The sequence below is a fragment of the Pezoporus occidentalis genome, unplaced genomic scaffold (assembly GCF_034315485.1).
Source record: "Pezoporus occidentalis ecotype Australia unplaced genomic scaffold, CSIRO_AGI_Poc_V1 ctg45, whole genome shotgun sequence".
Lineage (NCBI taxonomy): Eukaryota > Metazoa > Chordata > Aves > Psittaciformes > Psittacidae > Pezoporus > Pezoporus occidentalis.
In genome coordinates this window covers 84315-103599 of record NW_026915780.1, presented here as the reverse complement: position 1 = coordinate 103599, position 19285 = coordinate 84315, and the positions used below count along the sequence as shown (strand labels likewise).

Below are 19285 nucleotides of genomic sequence, written 5' to 3'. Positions count from 1 at the left end.
AGATGAATATATTCTGCTGGAGGGATCAGGAGTAGCAAATAAAATATGAACAAAAAATAATGCTGGATGCTGCACAAGTTGTGAAATTTTCAAGTTAAAGGTATTTTTAAAGTAAGAGCCAGCTAATTTGGCTGCAGTTATTGAGATTTTCAGAGAACATTTATATATCTTCTGAGTTATTAATGAAGTCCTAACTCTAAAAGCCTGCTTCAGAAATGGGCATCTGCAGTCAAGTCTGCTTTACTATTGACTCCCAAACAAGGTTAAGCTGCTCTGTAGTGCTTTTGTTCCTTTAGTACCATAGCTGTTCTTTTTCTCACAGCACTGTTCAGCTGTATATATGAGTTCTTATGATTATTGTCATTGTCCTAAAACTGGCACTGACAGCTGCATTAAGTCTTTTTAATAGTCTATCCAAACAGTAATACTCCTTTCAGATATTTTTTTCTCTAGTAAGACACTCAGTCAAGGTCATGGTATTAAAAATTATATTTATATAATTCTGAAAACACCAACATTCATTTTTTCCAATTCCTGTCTTCCATCAAATGTTAAGAGTCTGAACTGATTTCACAATGAATACTTGAACATATATATATATATATATATATACATGAAACTTGTTACAGGAGTAAAAATTGCAGGCTTTTACATCTAGTTGGAATGAAGCTACATAGATATATCCTATTTACAACGCTAAGATTGTCTCTGTAAGATTTGAGTCATTACTATTACCAAGTGTAGATTTAGTCCCTTCAAAGATTTACTCATATTTAATGTATAATTGTTTTCCTATGATTTTTGCTATGATTTCCAATAGCCTTTTAAATTAGACATACGTATCAGTAAGAAATGAAATAGATCGGTTTGACCTGAAATGCTGTAACAATGCAAAAAGGAATTGAGTATAATGACTGGTAAACACTGCTTGTCTATACTTCTCAAAACCTGAGAAACAAATTTGAATTTAACTATGTCACACAATTCCTTTCAGTCAAAATGACAGCCCCCTTGATTCAGGCTTAGTTGAAGGTCTGTCTGTAATCTAATTACAGATTCCTCAGAACTGTTAGCAATGTCTTCAGCATGTATCGTGCCACTACCAAGATCCTTTAACAAACTGAAATTACTAGATTTGCAAGCCTTTTGCATGAAATGCATGAACATACTGCAGAGAAACAGTGGGCCACTGCTTTTATCCTTCATGGCTCTTCTCCGTTTTTCCGAGAGAAACAATCTTTTTTAATCCTTAACCTGAGAAAACATGCTAGCTATATCACAAAGTAGGAAATCCTAAAGATTAGTTAAAACATCATGCGAATAGCTGGCACCACGATTACACAAGATAACTTGAAATATACTGGCCACAATTTAATATAATTAATATAAGCTCATAACAATCTCACCTGCCAGATACGGATGATACAAGCATATGCCATCAAACAGTGCTGCTGATGAAAAGGAGAACTATGACCAGAAATTAAAGCTATTAATGTCTGTGCTCTAAACAAAGCTTCCAATTCTTTAATATCACTCAGATCTTCCAAATTAATTTGGGGCATGGTATCATTTGCTCCAATGTCTGTCTTCAAATTTTCTGCAGGAGAAAATTTTGGTATATTATCTTTTTCTGTTAAAAAATAAATAACATGCTCATAGTGACAGTACTTACAAAATATTTTCAAAAGTTAAAATTTCTGAATTTAAAATGAAAATATTTATGAAAAGAATTAAAATGGAAATCCATCTACTGAAGATGTTTTTCTTATAGCGATGCAATGCTACTCATACCATGTTTACAATGAATAATATAACAGCTATGTATATTAAATGGTGTAAGCCTGACAGAGAAATTAATTCCAACGCAAGCACACTTTATCTTCTTGAAAATAAATCCGTGTGAAAGACAGTGTAACTTACTTATTTCAGCCACTTGAGAAGCATTGCAGTTAAGTCAAAATCCTCTTGATCTTGATGTAGTGTTTTCTACCTGACCAAAGACGAGATCCTAATTCCTGGTAGCCTAGCCAGCAACAAGCATATTTGGCCAGCACTCACTTCCAAAACAGAAAGGAGCAATAATCTAACTACAGATGGGTCAGTGTCAACTAAGTCTAGAACATAGCTCAAGCTCATCCTTAAGTCTGTAACAAGGTATCTTAATGGTTCTTGATGGCAACAACAGAAGGTACTCTGCTACTCAATCCTCTCCTTTATGCTGTGTAATTCTAGTTACTTTTCAGTAAACTCTGATGCTTTATGGAAATTCCAACTCTGCTTGAAATTCAGCTCAAAGCCAAGTAATTAGCAGATTTTCAGCTTGAAGTTAAGTACTATAAACACATGGTTCTCTTTCAACATCAAATTGATGCTCTACAACATAAAGCACACTGCAGTAAGGGTAACACCTGTTACTGTTACATAATCCAGTAACTGTCACAAATGAAGTCACTAAAGTAGCAAAGAAATTGAGTGAATTCTGAGCATGATTAACACTCTATAATAAAGTTAACACACAGTAAAGTTAGGGAAAGGGACAGTTCAGCAGATTAATTTTATTCTTTCATAATAAAAGATACAGATGGCAAGATGCTGGTGGTCTGCAAGATGGGTAGGAAATTTGCTAACACGCTGTACTCAGATGGCCAGGATCAATGGTATTTGCTCAGGTTGGCAGCCTCCTGGGATCCCACAGGGACTGGTACCTGTGCTGTTCAACACAGAATCATAGATCATAGAATCATAGAATAGGAAGGGCTGGAAAGGACCTTAAGATCATCCAGTTCCAACCTCCCTGCCATGGGCAGGGACACCTCACACTAGACCATGTCACCCAAGGCCCCGTCCAACCTGGCCTTAAACACAGCTAGGGATGGAGCATTTATCACTTCTCTGGGCACCCTGTGCCAGTGCCTCACCACCCTCACAGTAAAGAACTTCTTCCTTGTATCTAACCTGAACTTCCCCTGCTTAAGTTTAAACCCGTTACCCGTTGTCCTATCTCTACAGTTCCTGATGAATAGTCCCTCCCCAGCATCCCTGTAGGCCCCCTTCAGATACTGGAAGGCTGCTACAAGGTCTCCACAAAGCTTCTCTTCTCCAGGCTGAACAGCCCCAACTTTCTCAGCCTATCTTCATATGCGAGGTGCTCCAGCCCCTGATCATCCTCATGGCCTCCTCTACTTGCCTCAACAGTTCCACGTCCTTCTTATGTTGACGACACCAGAACTGCACCCAGTGCTGCAAGTGGGTTCTCGTGAGAGCAGAGGGGCAGGATCACCTCCTTTGACCTGCTGCTCACGCTCCTTTTAATGCAGCCCAGGATATGGTTGGCTTTCTCGGCTGTGAGCACACACTGAAGCCAGCTCATGTTAAGTTTCTCATCAACCAACACCCCCAAGTCCTTCTCCACAGGCCTGCTCTGAATCACTTCTCTACCCAACAGTTGTCCAGTACTTAAAGGGCAGCTACAAAAAGGATAGAGGTTCTCTATTCACAAGAAGCCACACAGAGGAGACAAGGAGCAATGGGTACAAGTTGTACCCAAAGAGGTTTCATCATGATCTAAGAAATAAATTTTTACAGTAAGAACAATCTGTCACTGGCACAAGCTCCCTCCAGGGACATAGTGGAGTCCCCCTCACTGGGGGTTTTCAAGACACAGCTGGACAGGGTGCTAGAGATCTCATCTAGGTTCCCTCTTCCATGCAAGATCGGACCTTCTGAGGTTATTTCCAACCTGAACTGTCCTATATTTGAATCTGATTTTTCTTATTCTATTGTTTCAGTTTCCATTAAAAGTTTTGTAAAAAATTTCTCAAAATGTAGGCAGTGTAAGAAGTCCAGCAATCATAACCAACCACATAAAGCTGGGTGGGGAGATCATTAAAGAGTAAGTACAAACTTTAAAACACCACAGGACTGTAGAAAACCCAAACAAAACCACTAACAGAAATGCATGAACAGAATATTGATACTGGGACTTTGACCAAATGTGTGATACTAAAGACACTGAACATTCACAGATATATTTAAGCTAGCATTGAACAAATGACAGTAAATATCAGAGAAAATACAGCCATTACAGTCCTTTGTGGTATTTAAGCTGTAAGTTAAAAACATCTCTTGCGTTTGTTGCTGAGGAATTCCTCTGAAAGATATACACTTCTTACATACCTTCTTCTTGTGAGGATTGCATAGGAAATTTCATACGTAACAAAAGATCTACAACCCAGTCAAGAGGTTTAATAACATCATCATGGGGAAACTGGTTATGGTACAACCATTCAGCAAACTCCATCAGATAATCAACTTTCTGCCATTCATTTTCTTGTTTCTATAAAAGTAATGAAGGAAGAGTTTATTTGTACTTTGTGATGTAAACAATCAAAATTCAACACTGTCCTAACAGAAGCAAAAAATTTGACAGTGAACTGTTTTATTGGCATCACATAATCAGAGTTACGCTAAACAGAATGTAAGAGAAAACTCTACCAGATATTCCTTTTTTTAAATTAAAACTTCTTGCAATTGGCTACTCTTAGCCATTTCAATTTGGCAGGACTCAACTGAACTTTTACTGGATACCAAGATTCAACCATGCACAGTTCTCCAACTGAAGAGCAACTTCAAAGTTATAAAAGTAATGGTCAAGTATACGGCCTTCCTACCAGTTCCATTATAGACTTCACAGAACCTGCAATGCCATGAATCACTTGAGAAACATTGTTCTACCAGCATTTGAACATATGAACAGTAAACTGACAAACCTGTAAAACAGTGACTCCATTTTGAAAACAGCTTAACTGTCCAACAGTACTTCTAGAGGCTGTTGCCAAGTGACGCCACATATGTGACAAATAATCTTCACTTTCATCTCTGAATTTCTGAATATCCATCATAAAATTGCATCCCAATCGTGCCTTCACTGTAACCATGTGTTTCAAAAGCAGGCTAGAAAAAGACAAAACAAATTGCAAGTTACTTATATCTGTACATGTAAAGTAACTTCGTGTGCAGCATAAATATACTAGTTTGCATGTCCTGGGTTCAGCTGAGTTATTTTTCTCCTTCTTAGTAGCTGGTGCAACCCTGTGTTACAGCTTTAGTCTGAGAACAATGCTGATAACACACCAATGTTTTAGTAGCTGCTACGTAGTGCTTACTCTAATCAAGGACTTCTCAGTCTGTCATGCTCTGCCAGTGAAGAGGGGCGTAAGAAGCCAGGAGGAAGCAGAGACAGGACACCTGATGCAAACTAGACAAAGGGGTATTCCATACCACAGCACGTCATAATGTCCTGAGTTCAGCAGGACACATGCCCAGTATATAAACTGGGGGGAGTCACCCAGGAGGTCCAGATCACTGCTTGGGTTGGCCTGGGTATTCGTTGGTGGGTGGTGAGCAATTGTACTGGGCATCACTTGCGTTTATTGTTGTTTTTTTTTTCCCTTCCTTTTATAGTTTTACACCCTCTCCCTTTGTTATTTCCCATATTATTAGTAGTAGTGGTAGTAGTAGCAGTTTTGTACTGTACTTTAGTTATTTAGTTCTTATCTCAACCTGTGGGAGTTACATTCTTTCAATTCTGCTCCCCATCACTCCAGGAGTGCAGGGTGGAAGAAGGGAGGGAATGAGTGAGCGGCTGCATGGTTCTGTGTTACCAGCTGGGCTTAAACCACAACAGGCCTTTTTGGCACCCAACATGGGGAACAAACCCATGACCCTGAGACTCTCATGCTCTATTGACTGAACATAGTAAGTTTATAAACTGACATAAAAAGCCGTAATTCCTTAAATTCAGATGAGACTGTGTAAAAAGTACCCTAGATAATACAGTTTCCATTTAACATAAATGGGTTTACAGCTAGGAAAGAGTAAACATAATATTTTCCCAATGCAAAATAAAATAAAATAAAAAATACTTGGAGTTTTATACTTCTCACTAATCAGGATGATTATTTTAATAAAAAAAAAGTCAATCAACTTACAGCCTGTGTCTTGTCTGAGGCAAAACTTGAACAGCATCACCCAGGACTTTTACTGCTGTCTCCCAATCAGCTTTATCAGCATGTATGTGGAATAACAACCCATACAGGGAGGTTCTTAATGTCAGGTCTTCCTCAGCTCCTTTGAAGTATATTCAAATGCTATATTAATATACTGCACAATTAGAATAAATAGAGTACAAAATAGTGGGGTTTTTTAATCACCAGATCAAGAGAGAGAAGAACATGCCTGGGAGAAAGCATCCAGCTGACAACCCAATATTTTGAAAATCCTTTGTACTCCACTGGTGCAAAGGCAACATTTCCTTCTTCTCCTGAAAAGGCAAAAAAGAAAAAGTGCGTGATTGCCTGCATGTGCGAATGTGTGCTGGGTGAGTGCAGGTAAGTAACCACCCCTGTATTCCCCTCTTAGGAACGGACTCGAAGCATGCCCCCAGAGCTTCAAAGCAAACCAGATTGTTTCTTTATCATCAGTACCAATCACTAATCACAAGCACAAGTAATAATACCTGACAGATATTCTTACCTGTTTATTTTTAGATTCTGCTTTAATTATACTCTTCAGAATTATTTCAGTAGGTTCTTCAAGCTGCTTTCTGTAACGTGGAGAACCTAGCAAATGTAAACATGCATTCCAGAAGTGTCTAGCTGCGAACATTACAAGGGAATAATTTCCGGCTTCACCTGCGTGCCTGCAGAAAGTGGAGCACATCTTAATGAAGGAAAGCTATCACGCTCTAGCCAAAACGAAGGATTTTACTTCTGCAAACACTGGAGTTTACCTGATCTAGGCACCACCATATATAATCTTGGGAATGAGGGGTTAACATATATGCTTCATACAAAAGATATTTTCCATTTTTGTATACAAACCACCTTCAACCATTCAGCAGAAGTAGCAATAAACAAGTACCATATCGATGGGTTTATCGTATTTCTGTGTAATCTTAGCTCAAGACCCTTCATCTTAAAGTAGTTGAAATCTACTCAAGATGTTCTTATGGGAATAATCTACTATTTTTTGGCTATTGTGTTGATTTCTCACTCCAAAACCTTTAAAAATAGTACAGAACAATTATTAAAATGCTATGTATTTTGCATAGTACAGTACTACTGTAACACAAGAATATACCCCAAATGCCTCCAACTGCATTCAAATTAGTTTGAGCATATTCCATGCAAATGTTACTTTGAATTAATAAAATTTAGTAACTCCAGATTGTGATACAACACAGTACTCACTTGAGTGAGAAAAAGCTTTAGAAATTAGCTAAAAATTATGGATTGGTATAAAACAATCACCCATCAAAGAGTTTTAAGATAAAAAACCACAAAAGCCACAACAGGTTTTGAATCTGGAACCTTTGCCATTTTCTCCCATAGTTTCATGATTTTTCAAGTCCATATGCTCACATATCTCAGACTGTAACACTAGACATACTAAGGCTTAAGTTTTGCTCACCATTTTTTGCATTTGTTTTGAAATGTGTCAAGCTATGTACTTACATATAAATGCACTCAGTCCTTCCTAAAAAAGTGCTTGTCATAACATGCAAATTTAAAAAAAGAATACGGATTTATCCACATTGTGACATGACCTCAGAGTTCTGTCACACTGGCCACTCTAATTTCATTTCACTCTCTTTTTTAAGATTGTCATGGTTTAGACCCAAACAGCAACTCAGCACCACACAGCCACTCGCTTACACCCTCCTTTTTCCCTCCCCAGGTGGGATCAAAGAATCAAAGGAATGTAAAACTCACCAGCTGAGATATGAACAGTTTAATAACTAAAGTACAATATGCTAATACTACAACTACTAATGATAACAATAAGGGAAATAACAAGGGGAGAGAATATAAAACTAAAATGGGAAAGGAAAAAAACGCTAACCACCAGTGATGCACAATACAATCACACAGCTTCCATGGACTGACACTCAGCCTGACCCGAGCAGAAATCAGTGCAGTGCATGACAGACTGCAAAATCCTTGATCAGGGCAAGTGCTACTGGGGAACACCTAAAACTTTGGTGTGTTACCAGCGTTATTCCCAAAATAAAGCAGAAACGCAGCAGTGCACCAGCTACTAGGGAGAGAATTAACTCAATCCCAGCTGAAACCAAACAAGAATGGATGAAAGAAAGAAAGTACTACAATGTTAACAGCCTCACATTGGCTATCACATGTTCATTTTCTAAGAGTTCTAATTGCCTACTTTTGCTCGTTTATTTTTTACGAATAGCAAAGAATCAATACTGAAGTCACGCATCATCTACATATCACCTCCTGCACACTCAGGATTTAAAGCAAACTTTCTACTTTGGTTTCACAGCATACAATTCACAATATTGACATCATGCTCTGCAACAGTGGAGACTGAAGACTCATTGGTTGAGGAGTAGCTTTGCTGAAAAGGACGTGGGGTCTAGGTGGACAGCAAACGGAAAACCAGCCAGCAGTGTGCTCTGGCAACAACAGCCAAGAGCATCCTGAGCTGTATTAACAGGAACATACAACAGATTGGGAGAATTATCACTCTTTAAGTCAGCACTCTTTAGACCACATCTAGACTACTGCATTCAGTTCTAGGTCCCCCAACATATGCCAGATGTGGACAAACTACAAGATCAGTGGAGGGCCATCAAGATCATTCGGGGACAGCAGCACTTGCCTTGAGAAGAGAGATTGAGAGTTCAGGGCTAGTTCAGCACAGAGAAGAGCTGGCTTTGGAGGACCTAAGAAGCAGTTTCTTAATAACCTAACAAAGTTATTGAGAAGCAGCAGCCAGCTTCTTCATAGTGGATGGCAGGACAAGCAGGAATGGGCTTAAGTTGAAATAAGAAAGGTTCAGATCGTTTATGAGCAAAAACTTTTCCCCCATGAATACAGTTAAGCAGTGAAACAGGTTACCCAGAGGCTGTTCTGTCACCATTCCTGGAGGGTTTCAAGACCAGATAAAGCCCTGGGCTGGTCCTGCTTTAAGCAGGAGTTTGGACTAGACCCCTTCTGAGATCCCTTCTGACTGGATTTTCTAGTGACTCCGTGACATTACAAGATCAGCTATGTGGAAGTACTTGATAAATTTACTAACTGTAAACATCTTTCAAATCCTTTGTTAAGCATTTCAACTGTAGATCCCCAAATCTGTCTGGTTTGTATTAGTCTTCTCTCAAAATAAAACATACCAGGCACTCTGAACAAAGGCTTTTGATGCTGCTACGTGCAAATGTTTTCTTCCGGGCAAATTTTCCATGATACTCTTCCCTTGTATACAGGCAGTAGTGCTCAACATTTCTTGTCTCATTCTGTTACCAGGCCTGAATAAAGGCAAATAATTCAAGAAGCGTTAGTCTTAAAGTGTAAGAACATACCAGTTCTTATTAATGATGCTTTCAAGTTGTTACTAAATAGATGTCCCTAGCTTTGGAAGTTCCAAATGCTTCTACTGACTTTTCTTTTAAAATCAGAAGATATTTGAAAACCTGAGCATTTTGTGAAAAGATATCAGATATAAATTATATTTTTCATCACTTTAATGATGATAACTGTGAAATAAGATTAAAAAAAAATCATCTGTATTTAGCAAACACAGTTGGAGTTTTCTCCCCATTATGGACTATTGTACAACAAAGAAAATATAAATCCAAAGTCAAACTTACTTGGCAAGCAATTAAAAACATAAATAGGAAAAATTAGACAATTCTTATACTTTCTTTTGCATTTGGTCTCATTTATGTCTGGTAAAGTATGCACAAGGCTCTGGAGAAATTGATTTGGGGCATATTCTACAACATTTAAAAGAATGTAGATTTCAGTCCCAGAGTAAATTTTAAAATGACTAACTAAATAAATGTGATAACTTTGTTTAATACTGATTTTATACAAAAAGAAGTAATACAATTTGCAAGACTTTTTTTTAATGCCTTGGTTACAGTGTGCAACCATATACAGAAATACATGGTATCTCTGCCCTGTGGAGAGAACCGTCATGTAGTTATGACTTGTGTCCACAAGAGGACACAACTGTTCTACTGTACAAGTTAACAGCACCAAAAAAAAAGTTAAATATTTAACTCCTTTGTCCTGAAGTTGTGCTTCACCATGGGAAGACAAAACTTATCTTCCATTTCTCTGGAAACAGCCTTGACAATCCATGACTACATTTCTTGTCAAAGAACCAGGCATTTTATTATTCACTAGTCTGCAGATTGCTGGATACTCAGCAAGTATTTTCTCAATTTCTGTAATGCTCTGAAACTACATATTTCCTACTAAGATATCTTATTTGGTTTTACATCATTTTCCCATGTACCAAACGTGTTTTTGAGAATTACTTTTTAGAGAGAAAAATGAGCAGTAAGCTACCTTCAGAGGTTCACGTTTATTTCAAGCTTCCTACATTCCAACAAATTAGTACTAAGTGGGGGTTGATTCCTTCCGCTTTTGATAAAATTACATTCTGTTTTTCCAGGAGATTATATTAAAAAACCCAGACGGATTAAAGGATATCACCTCCACCAACAGATTCTTTTGTATACAGATCTTTTTTTTTTTTCCTTTTTTTTTGCCTTTGAGATCAAGATTTAAATTATTACTCAAGATAATGGACTTTTGAAGAAATTCGCCCACATGCATAGGTAGTAATAAAGACCATAAAGACTACCTGACACCAGAGCCTAGAATATAGTAGCTCTCTCACTGTCATTCACAGCTCCATCTTGCTCATGAGCTGTGTAGACCAGCTCAGCACTGCCACAATCTGCATCAGCAGAACCATTAGAGTCAGGTACTTTTTGCTTGGAAATTATAAAAAGTCTGAAAAGACCATGATTGCCAGAGACCATTTCATAAAAGCAATGCACCCCCAGAAGACTCTCAAATGCATGTGTATATGACCCGTTGATTCACTTGGATAACACAATTCACATACTTTTGTGAACTGGGTCTGGAGCCACAATCTGGATCACACACTGCCTTTTACTCAGGCTACGATGCAGAGCTAAAACGTCATCTGCAGTACCTAAGTAACTGATACTGACAGAGGCAGCAGAAGTAGGAAAATTTTGCTTCTACCTCTAACTGTATAGTTTCTTAATAAAAAAGATTCTTTCGCTTTTAATTATGTGATCAGGTGCATTTACCCTTTCTTCAAAACTTAGTTCAAGTATACCACAGTATCACGCAAAATTCCATGTACTTACATGTCACATTTCTTAGCATCTCTGTCATGGAAGAAGTTCTCATCTGACTGCAAGATCCTTTTGGAACAAGCCATCACTGTTTCATAGTCATGTGACACATATGCAAAATATGTAAATCGTGCCATTACCTGCAGTTCCACCAAGGAATCTGACCAACTGCATTCCAAAGCCAATTTCACTAACTAGGGGAAAAAAAAACAAGCAACAAACAAATTAAAAAACCCGAAAGTGCTCTTTTCTACAGAACTTACATGGTTACAGCTGTACCTTCCACACAACCCACCTGCACAGAGAACAAGTACACGAGAAAACAATCTAGAAAACCAAAGAGTTACAAGAACATTCAAAATATATGGCAGAGAACCATTGTTCACCTTGTAGTATTATACTAGTGCATGTACATCTAGCTGCAAGTGTGCATGCCTTTTGACCAGCAGTATCTGTCAGTACTTATCACATCTTCAGTCTTCTGAAAATCAATAGAAAAAGACTTCCGAAATTCAGAGCCCCTTTTAGTTAAGCCAAAGATAAGAATGAGAGATAGCACTGTTCTTACAATAATAGTGTTTCATGCATAGTTTCATTATAGGATCCTCCTTGCTCCTTTTGCTTTTGCAGTAATAATAATAATGCAAAAATAAAATACCAATTATGAGTATTGTTAATAAATTGGTAAAAATGAGGCTACTACAGTACTGCTGTCCAAAACTAAGCCATTCAAGCTAAAGCTAACTCATAATATTTGGCATAAATGTGTAAACCAACTTACTACAATTAGATACCAACATATTTATATATATATCTATTTATAAGGACACAGATCCTAGTCTGGAGAAAGGACAATATCACCAGATTCCTAGATAAATGGGGAAATACATCTTAGTCTTTTAAGAAAGCTCTCTACAGAAGGCAGAAGTTAATTTTGCCTCCATCTAAAACTGAAATAACATTGATACTATGCAATTTCTTAAAACTCAAGACCTAATAAAATAAATACCTGAGGTAAGCTAGGAACAGTGAAATCCATGAGACCCAGGCCATTACACGAATACATTTCTAGACCAACAAGAATTCTTGTCATAGGATTTTGTGCTTCATCATTGTTCTATGCAGAAATAAAAAGCAATACATTAACAGGTTTTGCTTTTTCAAGTAAACACTGTTAAGGAAGTTAATTAAGATGAGAAGGTAATAATAACTATATTTGGAATCCCCAGGTTGCAAAAAGTAAGACCTCCTCTCTTCATTGTGTCCTTAAATGGGGGATTTTATGTATTTATTTTTTTTTAATTAATACTGTGAACTCTGAATTACTACAGTTTTAACATCAGGAAAACATAGCAGCAACACAATGCAGGTAAGTTCATGTACCGCTGAGGGATTATGGTTTTATAGTATAATAAAATAAAAAGATAGGAATAAAACATTACTTATGAACTTGCTACGTCCATATTCTAGATACAGACCATATTAAATGTTGATATAAAATATAGATGATTTTTCTCATTTTTCATGTAGCCATTTTATGATTTTAAATATATGAATTCAAACCCAACTTTGTTATACAGTCATCATATAGCAAACATTACCACAATTATTCTTGGCAGATAAAAACAGAAGGCAGAGTTAAGAAATGTAGACTCACTGCTATGCCAAATGTAAAGAATTTGCTGTGTTCCGTAAAGATTTATGGGAACTACAGCCAAAATTCATTTTCACATTGTATTTAAATATATAGAAGATACACATTGATAATTCCATTCATAATGAAATTAGCTTTTTCAAAGAAAAGTTTCAGCATTATGCATGATTCCAGAGCAAAGTACCTCCTCCTCTGGCCCAAGTTCATGTCCAATCTGCTGCTGATTTAACTGTTTGGCTTTCACCCACGTAGCAATGATCTGCTGTTGAGCCGCAATAGGTACTGTTTCATTAGGTGCCATTCCAGTTATCACATTTAGGGCAAATTCACAAATCTGAACACCAAGAATTACAAAAAGAGACTGAAACACAGGATAAATGTGGAAAGCTTTTTGTATGGAACATGCCATCCATTAGTTGTGTTAAAATTATTGCACATGCATGTCTAAGGCTAACAACATCTCTATAAAGTCAAACCATATAGTAAACAGAACTTCCAGTCCCCAGCTCCAATTGGTAAGGAACTTCAGTGTGCATTTGGGGAGGACCTGCAGTGGAAGAACTGTAAAAGATGGTAGCTTATTTTTTGCAAAACATTTCTATCATTTAATTTATATGAATTATAATATATGACAGCAGACCAAAGATAACTATAAAAAACGAGGGCTTTGTACCTCTAAGGCAGCTTTGATATCAGTAAGTCCACTGGGATCTACTAAAGAAGACTGGATGATATTTGCTTTTTCATGTTTCTTTACTGAAGCTCTTCTGCTTTTGTCTGCTGCATCTTTTTTTATCATCTCACCAAGTTTTGGATTTGGAATCCAACAAAGAATTAAGCCTCGAGCCAAAGCATTACATAACATCAATAAAATCTCAGCACTTCTGCAGAAGAAAACAAAAATCAGAAGTGCATAATGCATCAGATCAAAATAAAAGGAAGTAATAAAGCTTATTACTTTCATGCAATAAACATTACTTGAAAGTCTAGATTTTTTTAAAAAAGCAAAGTTATGGAAGTTACAAAATTTTTTTCCACTGTAAAAGCAGTTAAAATGGCTACAGGCACAAAATCCCGCACCAACTCTCATAGTTTCCATCATATTATTTCAGCTTTCTATTATTTCTATTTCCTCACAGAAAAAAAAAACCCAAACATATTTATGTCAGACAAACACATTTAAAAATCAATTTTTTTGTTAGTGGGTTGCTATGCATGAAAATAACAACTACTTCCTAAAAAACCACCTAAGGCATAGGCCTCACATAATTCCATTTCTTTATTAGACTGTGGTGTCATTCAATCAACTGCTGTAACTGCTGTGCTAGAATTACAATTTTTTTTTGAGAAAACACAAACTGAATTACGAGTAAGACATTACTGCTGACACATGCTAACATACATCTCAGCATTAATAAGCAGGTACTACCAATGTTCACCTCTGCACAAAATGTACTTCAGCTTTTGCTCTCCAATACTGTTAAAAAGTCTGCTTTGCTGCTGGCCCTGACAGTCTGCCCAGTGCCGAGTTTGCCGTCAAAAATGTGCTACAATTTATAGCGTTTCATTCACAGTAAGACTTCGACTTGAGCATCTCCTCTGTTAATCATTCTCCTATGCACTTACTATGCAACAGGATTTCTCTAAACCACAGTGGAATCGATGTTCCCATTTTTATGGTCTATTAATGTGCACATTTACCCCCCTCCTTTTTCCCCCTCCTTTTCACCTTGCTCTGATTAGACATATTTACAATAATATATATATAGTAACGAACCGTATTTACTATGTAATTCAACTTCAGAGCACATGACAGCAAGCAAACACATTTTGAGCTCTCCTGAAAACTCATAGGCTAAACAAATGTTCCTGACTCTTTCTGACTAGCTCAACAAAATGCTATTTTACATGAACATATTGCTATCCCACAGTGAAGAGAAATTAATATTGCTTAGTATAAAGTTGAATGAAAGACAGCAGTAAGTGTCATTCACGGCACAAACTGATTTAGAGTGTTTGTAAAAATATTTTTCCTGTTTTAGAAAACAAAGACCATGTTCATAACCAAACATCTAAATTTACCCATTGTGCCCAACAGTCTTGATGGCTCCAAGAAGAGTGTGCAGGTACTCAACGATTTCCCTCTGTCTTCCTGAAGAGATAAGATGTCTATTGTAGTTTAAGATATACACCACAGCATTGTGAACAATCCAATCTTCATTCAATTCTTCTCCTATTTCAGCTGCACGTTGGAAGTTTTCCATAGCATACTGAGATAAGCAGTCTATCCATAAGCTATAAAGTTAGTATAAAGAAGCTGTTATTCCAAAACTTCAACACTAAGAATTATACCATAAGATTAAATATGCAGCAGCACATCTTAATGAACAACAACAACAACAACAAAAATATAATTACTTTTCAGCTGCATTTATTAAGTCTTTCTACATTAAATTATGTTTTGCTTGGATCAGAAGATGACTCAGGAAAGGAACTGGAATCAACGTAAATTGAATAGTCTCTGACACTCAAATGCTATCAGATTATAGCTCACACTTCATCCACACAGGCTTTTTAAAATGCATGTGTGAATCCACATAGAAGTGCTAGAAATCATTAAATATCCATGACAGGGCTCGATTTGAATACAGACACAAGGCATTCTACACAAGAGTTAAGGTGTCTTTTTCATTTAGTAACTAAATGTGTTCTTGCACTCAAAGTATCTCCAGATGTTGTGAAATGATAAATTAATTTTTAATAGAATAAGATCTTTTTCATAGACTGTGCAATAACTTTCTTTCCAGTAACTTTTTTCTTATTATTAAGATGCACTTTTACTTAGAAAAAGCAATATTAAAAAACAGTCTCGAATGACCGTACAGAATTGCCATGGTTGAGTCACAAAACCAAAAGCAAAAACTGGCACAAGGTATTACTATGTCAACAATGGTACAAAACACAGTAGACCAAAGTGCTTTTTTCCTACGTGTTTTTTTATCTAATTGGGTAAGCTCAAAAACAGCTTAGTAGCAAATTTTGGAACAGAATCCTCATCATCTTTGTCCCTTGTTCTGGTAAGTTCATATTTTTTTTCCCATTTTACTAAACATCTGCAAGCAGACAGTGTGAGAAACTTTATTTAACCTTCAGACCTAATGAACAGACTTAGGAACACAACTCTGACATCCAACTCTTTCAGGACATGATCACGATCACAATAAGGCTAATATTAGCGTGAATGGGAACAGAAGAGAGTTCAAATGTCATCTTCAGAATTCTCCCCGTCTCCTCCTTTGAAAGAAATAATCATGTGAAAAAAAAAACCCTGACACTTGCTATCATCTACTCTCCCGTATTCACTTCAGGTATTTGATGGAACAGACTGGTTTTGCAACTCATTCTATGTATTCAGATACTCAGACATCATTATAGGAGCTATAAAGCAAGACAAAACAGGGTTTGATTTGGGGAAATACAGTTTTAAATACCGAATAGAACGGTCTTAAATGTCAGTACAACACAGATTTAACAGTTTTTAAGGTTGGGATACTAGTTTCAAAGAAATAAATGAAAAACAAAATACACACTCCAAAATGAAAGCAATGGAGAGAAAATTATCTCAAACAATTTCTTTAGATTCTTATCCTTTTCCCATTACCACAACTTCTTACAAATATGAATCATCTGGTGACAAGGAATTTTACTAAGAAGAAATAACTTTTGCAATTATCATCTGAATGTGGTAATAACTATCTGTTACAGTTCTTATGTCTTTTTATATATTTATGAAAAGCACCTGTATGTTTTCCATTCTGGATCACTTTCAGACAGATATGAAACATATTCTGGATGACACTGACTTGCATCTTCTGGAGGTACAGCATGATCATTCAGTTCAGTTCCCTGCAATCTTAATAAATGAACAGTTGCCTGAAAAGATACACAGAAACACATTTTCTATCCAGGTTATCCTGGTGAAAATAGACTGTGACTTAGTATTAGTGTTGTTACCTCTTCAAAAATCAGAAAATACAAAATGCTTTTTCAGATGGTGTACAGGCATGCACAACTGCATGGAATACAATGTAAAATACTTCATCATCTCCCAATTGTCTGTAGATAATTCTACTAAATAATTTAATTTTGAAAATTATATATATATTTTTAACCATGCTGGAACTTTAAGGATCCAGAAATGTCATGTCAAACATTTATAGCAGAATCCCTTGTAAAAACGTATTATCAACACCTGCAGTGATTATAGCTATAGTTACTTTCATAGAGTATTTTGATAAAGATGCTTCATGAAACAACTTCTTCCTTTAGTTCCTGTGGAGATAGTCATTAAACAAAAATTCCAGTACTTTAAGATTTATACATAAAATTATACATAAAACATAGCTAAATAAAACAAACATGAATGACAGCTGTGCAATTTATTTACCTCTGCATTAATGAATCTTATTTCTGCTAATATTCTTAGTAAATCTCTTTCAAAAGAGAAGGATTTAGTAGCTAGTAATGATTCTACTGGTAAGCTGTCACCTTGACCATCATCCAGCACAGTTGTAGTAGCTTTCTTCTTCTGTGCTAAAACTAAAAAGACAGAATTCCTTTATTTTTATCAGGCAAATCAGAAAAAAAAAATGTCCATTTTAAAATGTAAAAATTTCTCCATGTCCTTAAATCCACAAGACTTAACAAGTACAGATTTAAAATTGTTTCATTCACTTTTTTTCATCAGTACAATCTATTGCACTCAAAGCCTATTCTTCTCAAGCAGTGCTGAGGTATCAGCTACCTGTGATATTGCTGCATTTGTGCATCAACTTCAATATTTGCAGTAAATAACTTGATCCAGTCATAACATGCTTACTGAGATTACATTAAGATGAATATAACTCATGGTCTCTAGTTCAATTTTATTGCATCAATGAAAGGAGAGTGCTGAGCATTACGTAGTGGATAGAATCTCAGCTTTTTAAAATCATGGATGGGTTTCACTTTCTGGCAATTTACACATCATAAGAGAGAAAAATAGCATTATTTTTTCTTTTGTTTAATAATGAAGAGAAAGGAACAAAATTATTTTGATATAAACACAAAGTAAGAGCATAAAAGCTGTCATAGTGGGTTTCCTCTACATTGCTGGCCAACGGTGGGTGTTTGAGGAAAAGTAGGATACACAAAGCTATTTTCAATCCTGGTCTACCTTCACAGTTTTTCAGAATCTGCATGCAATTTCCTAAACCAGAGCTTCTGTTTGACCATCAAGTTCAATACTCTTTGATGAATCTGACTTACCAGTTTTTCTCTAATTTTTTAACCATACTTCAATATTCCAAAATAAACTTTTAATTTTGGTTAAAAAGTAAAGCTTTTGTTTTCTTAAAACCTCCAGTCTGATAATTTGAGTGGATTGCTCCTGGTGCCTAGACCAATCACACATATTCAAATTCTCCAGACAAGCCATGTTTTGTCTTTCATCTCTTTTCCAAGCTAAAGGGAAAAAGAAGTACTTACTAGAAACTCAAAGCAACCACGTACCCACTATGGTAATGGAAAGATCATTAATAGGAATTGGTATGTTATTTTTCTCTAACTCTAGAACATCTTGAATTAGGTGCCTTTGTTCGGGCCTGACAACCCAGCAAGCCTCTGTAAAGGGTCTTCACAATACAACTACTTTTCCCCTATCCTCAATATGATATATGTAAAGAAAACCTTTCATTTTTCTCACGCACTAATCCGAGAATCAGTGAGTGGTTTGTGTTGGAAGGGACACAAACTCACGACTTCCAACCCACTGCACTGCCAGGGGGAGGGACACCGTTCACTAGAGCAGGTTGCTCTGTCCAACCTGGCCTTGAACACTGCCAGGGATCGGCAGCCACAGCTTCTCTGGGCACCCTGTGCCAGCGCCTCAGCACCCTCACAGGGAAGAGCTTCTGCCCAAGAACTCATCTCAGTCTCCCCTCTGGCAGGTTAAAGCCATTCTCCTTGTCCTGTCCTTACAGGCCTTTGCTCAAAGCCCCTCTCCAGGTTTCTTGTAGTAAAGAAAAATGACATGGAGCATGAAAATGAATGGTGCAGCAGTTCTCAGAGAACTCCAGCCAATCATAGCTTGCTTTCCTTGCCTTGAGCATCTACAAGCCTATTCATGTTTCAAGCCTGTTCATGTTTCATTTAACTGCAAGGAGCTATTTCCACAGCTAGAAACTGTCCAGAACAGATTACCCCAACTGCCCATCAAATGCAACATTGTCTCCTTCACGCTGACAGAAACACCTAACGCTGAGTGGCAGTATGAATGGGTTTCCAGGAGGCTGTTCTTGAGAATGCTGACTTATGGTCAGAGTTAGTGCTGGATTTCTGGTGACATTCTTCCTCTGAAAGCATCAACCAACTTCAGCAACTTCATAACAAAC

At 36.8% G+C, this 19285-nt stretch overlaps 1 protein-coding gene across 1 annotated transcript in view; it reads right to left on the bottom strand.

Moving 5' to 3' along the window:
* The window catches only part of CFAP46 (cilia and flagella associated protein 46), a 78048-nt gene that overhangs the window by 31598 nt on the left and 27165 nt on the right, over positions 1–19285 (bottom strand). Inside the window, exons 13-26 of the mRNA XM_062635103.1 lie at positions 17302–17453; positions 16654–16787; positions 14937–15149; positions 13528–13738; positions 13039–13188; positions 12210–12317; positions 11213–11394; positions 9197–9328; positions 6535–6700; positions 6238–6322; positions 5991–6129; positions 4770–4953; positions 4177–4336; positions 1407–1597 (exon numbers count right to left, since the gene is read on the bottom strand). Coding sequence (XP_062491087.1) covers positions 1407–1597; positions 4177–4336; positions 4770–4953; positions 5991–6129; positions 6238–6322; positions 6535–6700; positions 9197–9328; positions 11213–11394; positions 12210–12317; positions 13039–13188; positions 13528–13738; positions 14937–15149; positions 16654–16787; positions 17302–17453 — 2207 coding nt within the window. The remainder of the gene's footprint in view (positions 1–1406; positions 1598–4176; positions 4337–4769; positions 4954–5990; positions 6130–6237; positions 6323–6534; positions 6701–9196; positions 9329–11212; positions 11395–12209; positions 12318–13038; positions 13189–13527; positions 13739–14936; positions 15150–16653; positions 16788–17301; positions 17454–19285) is intronic.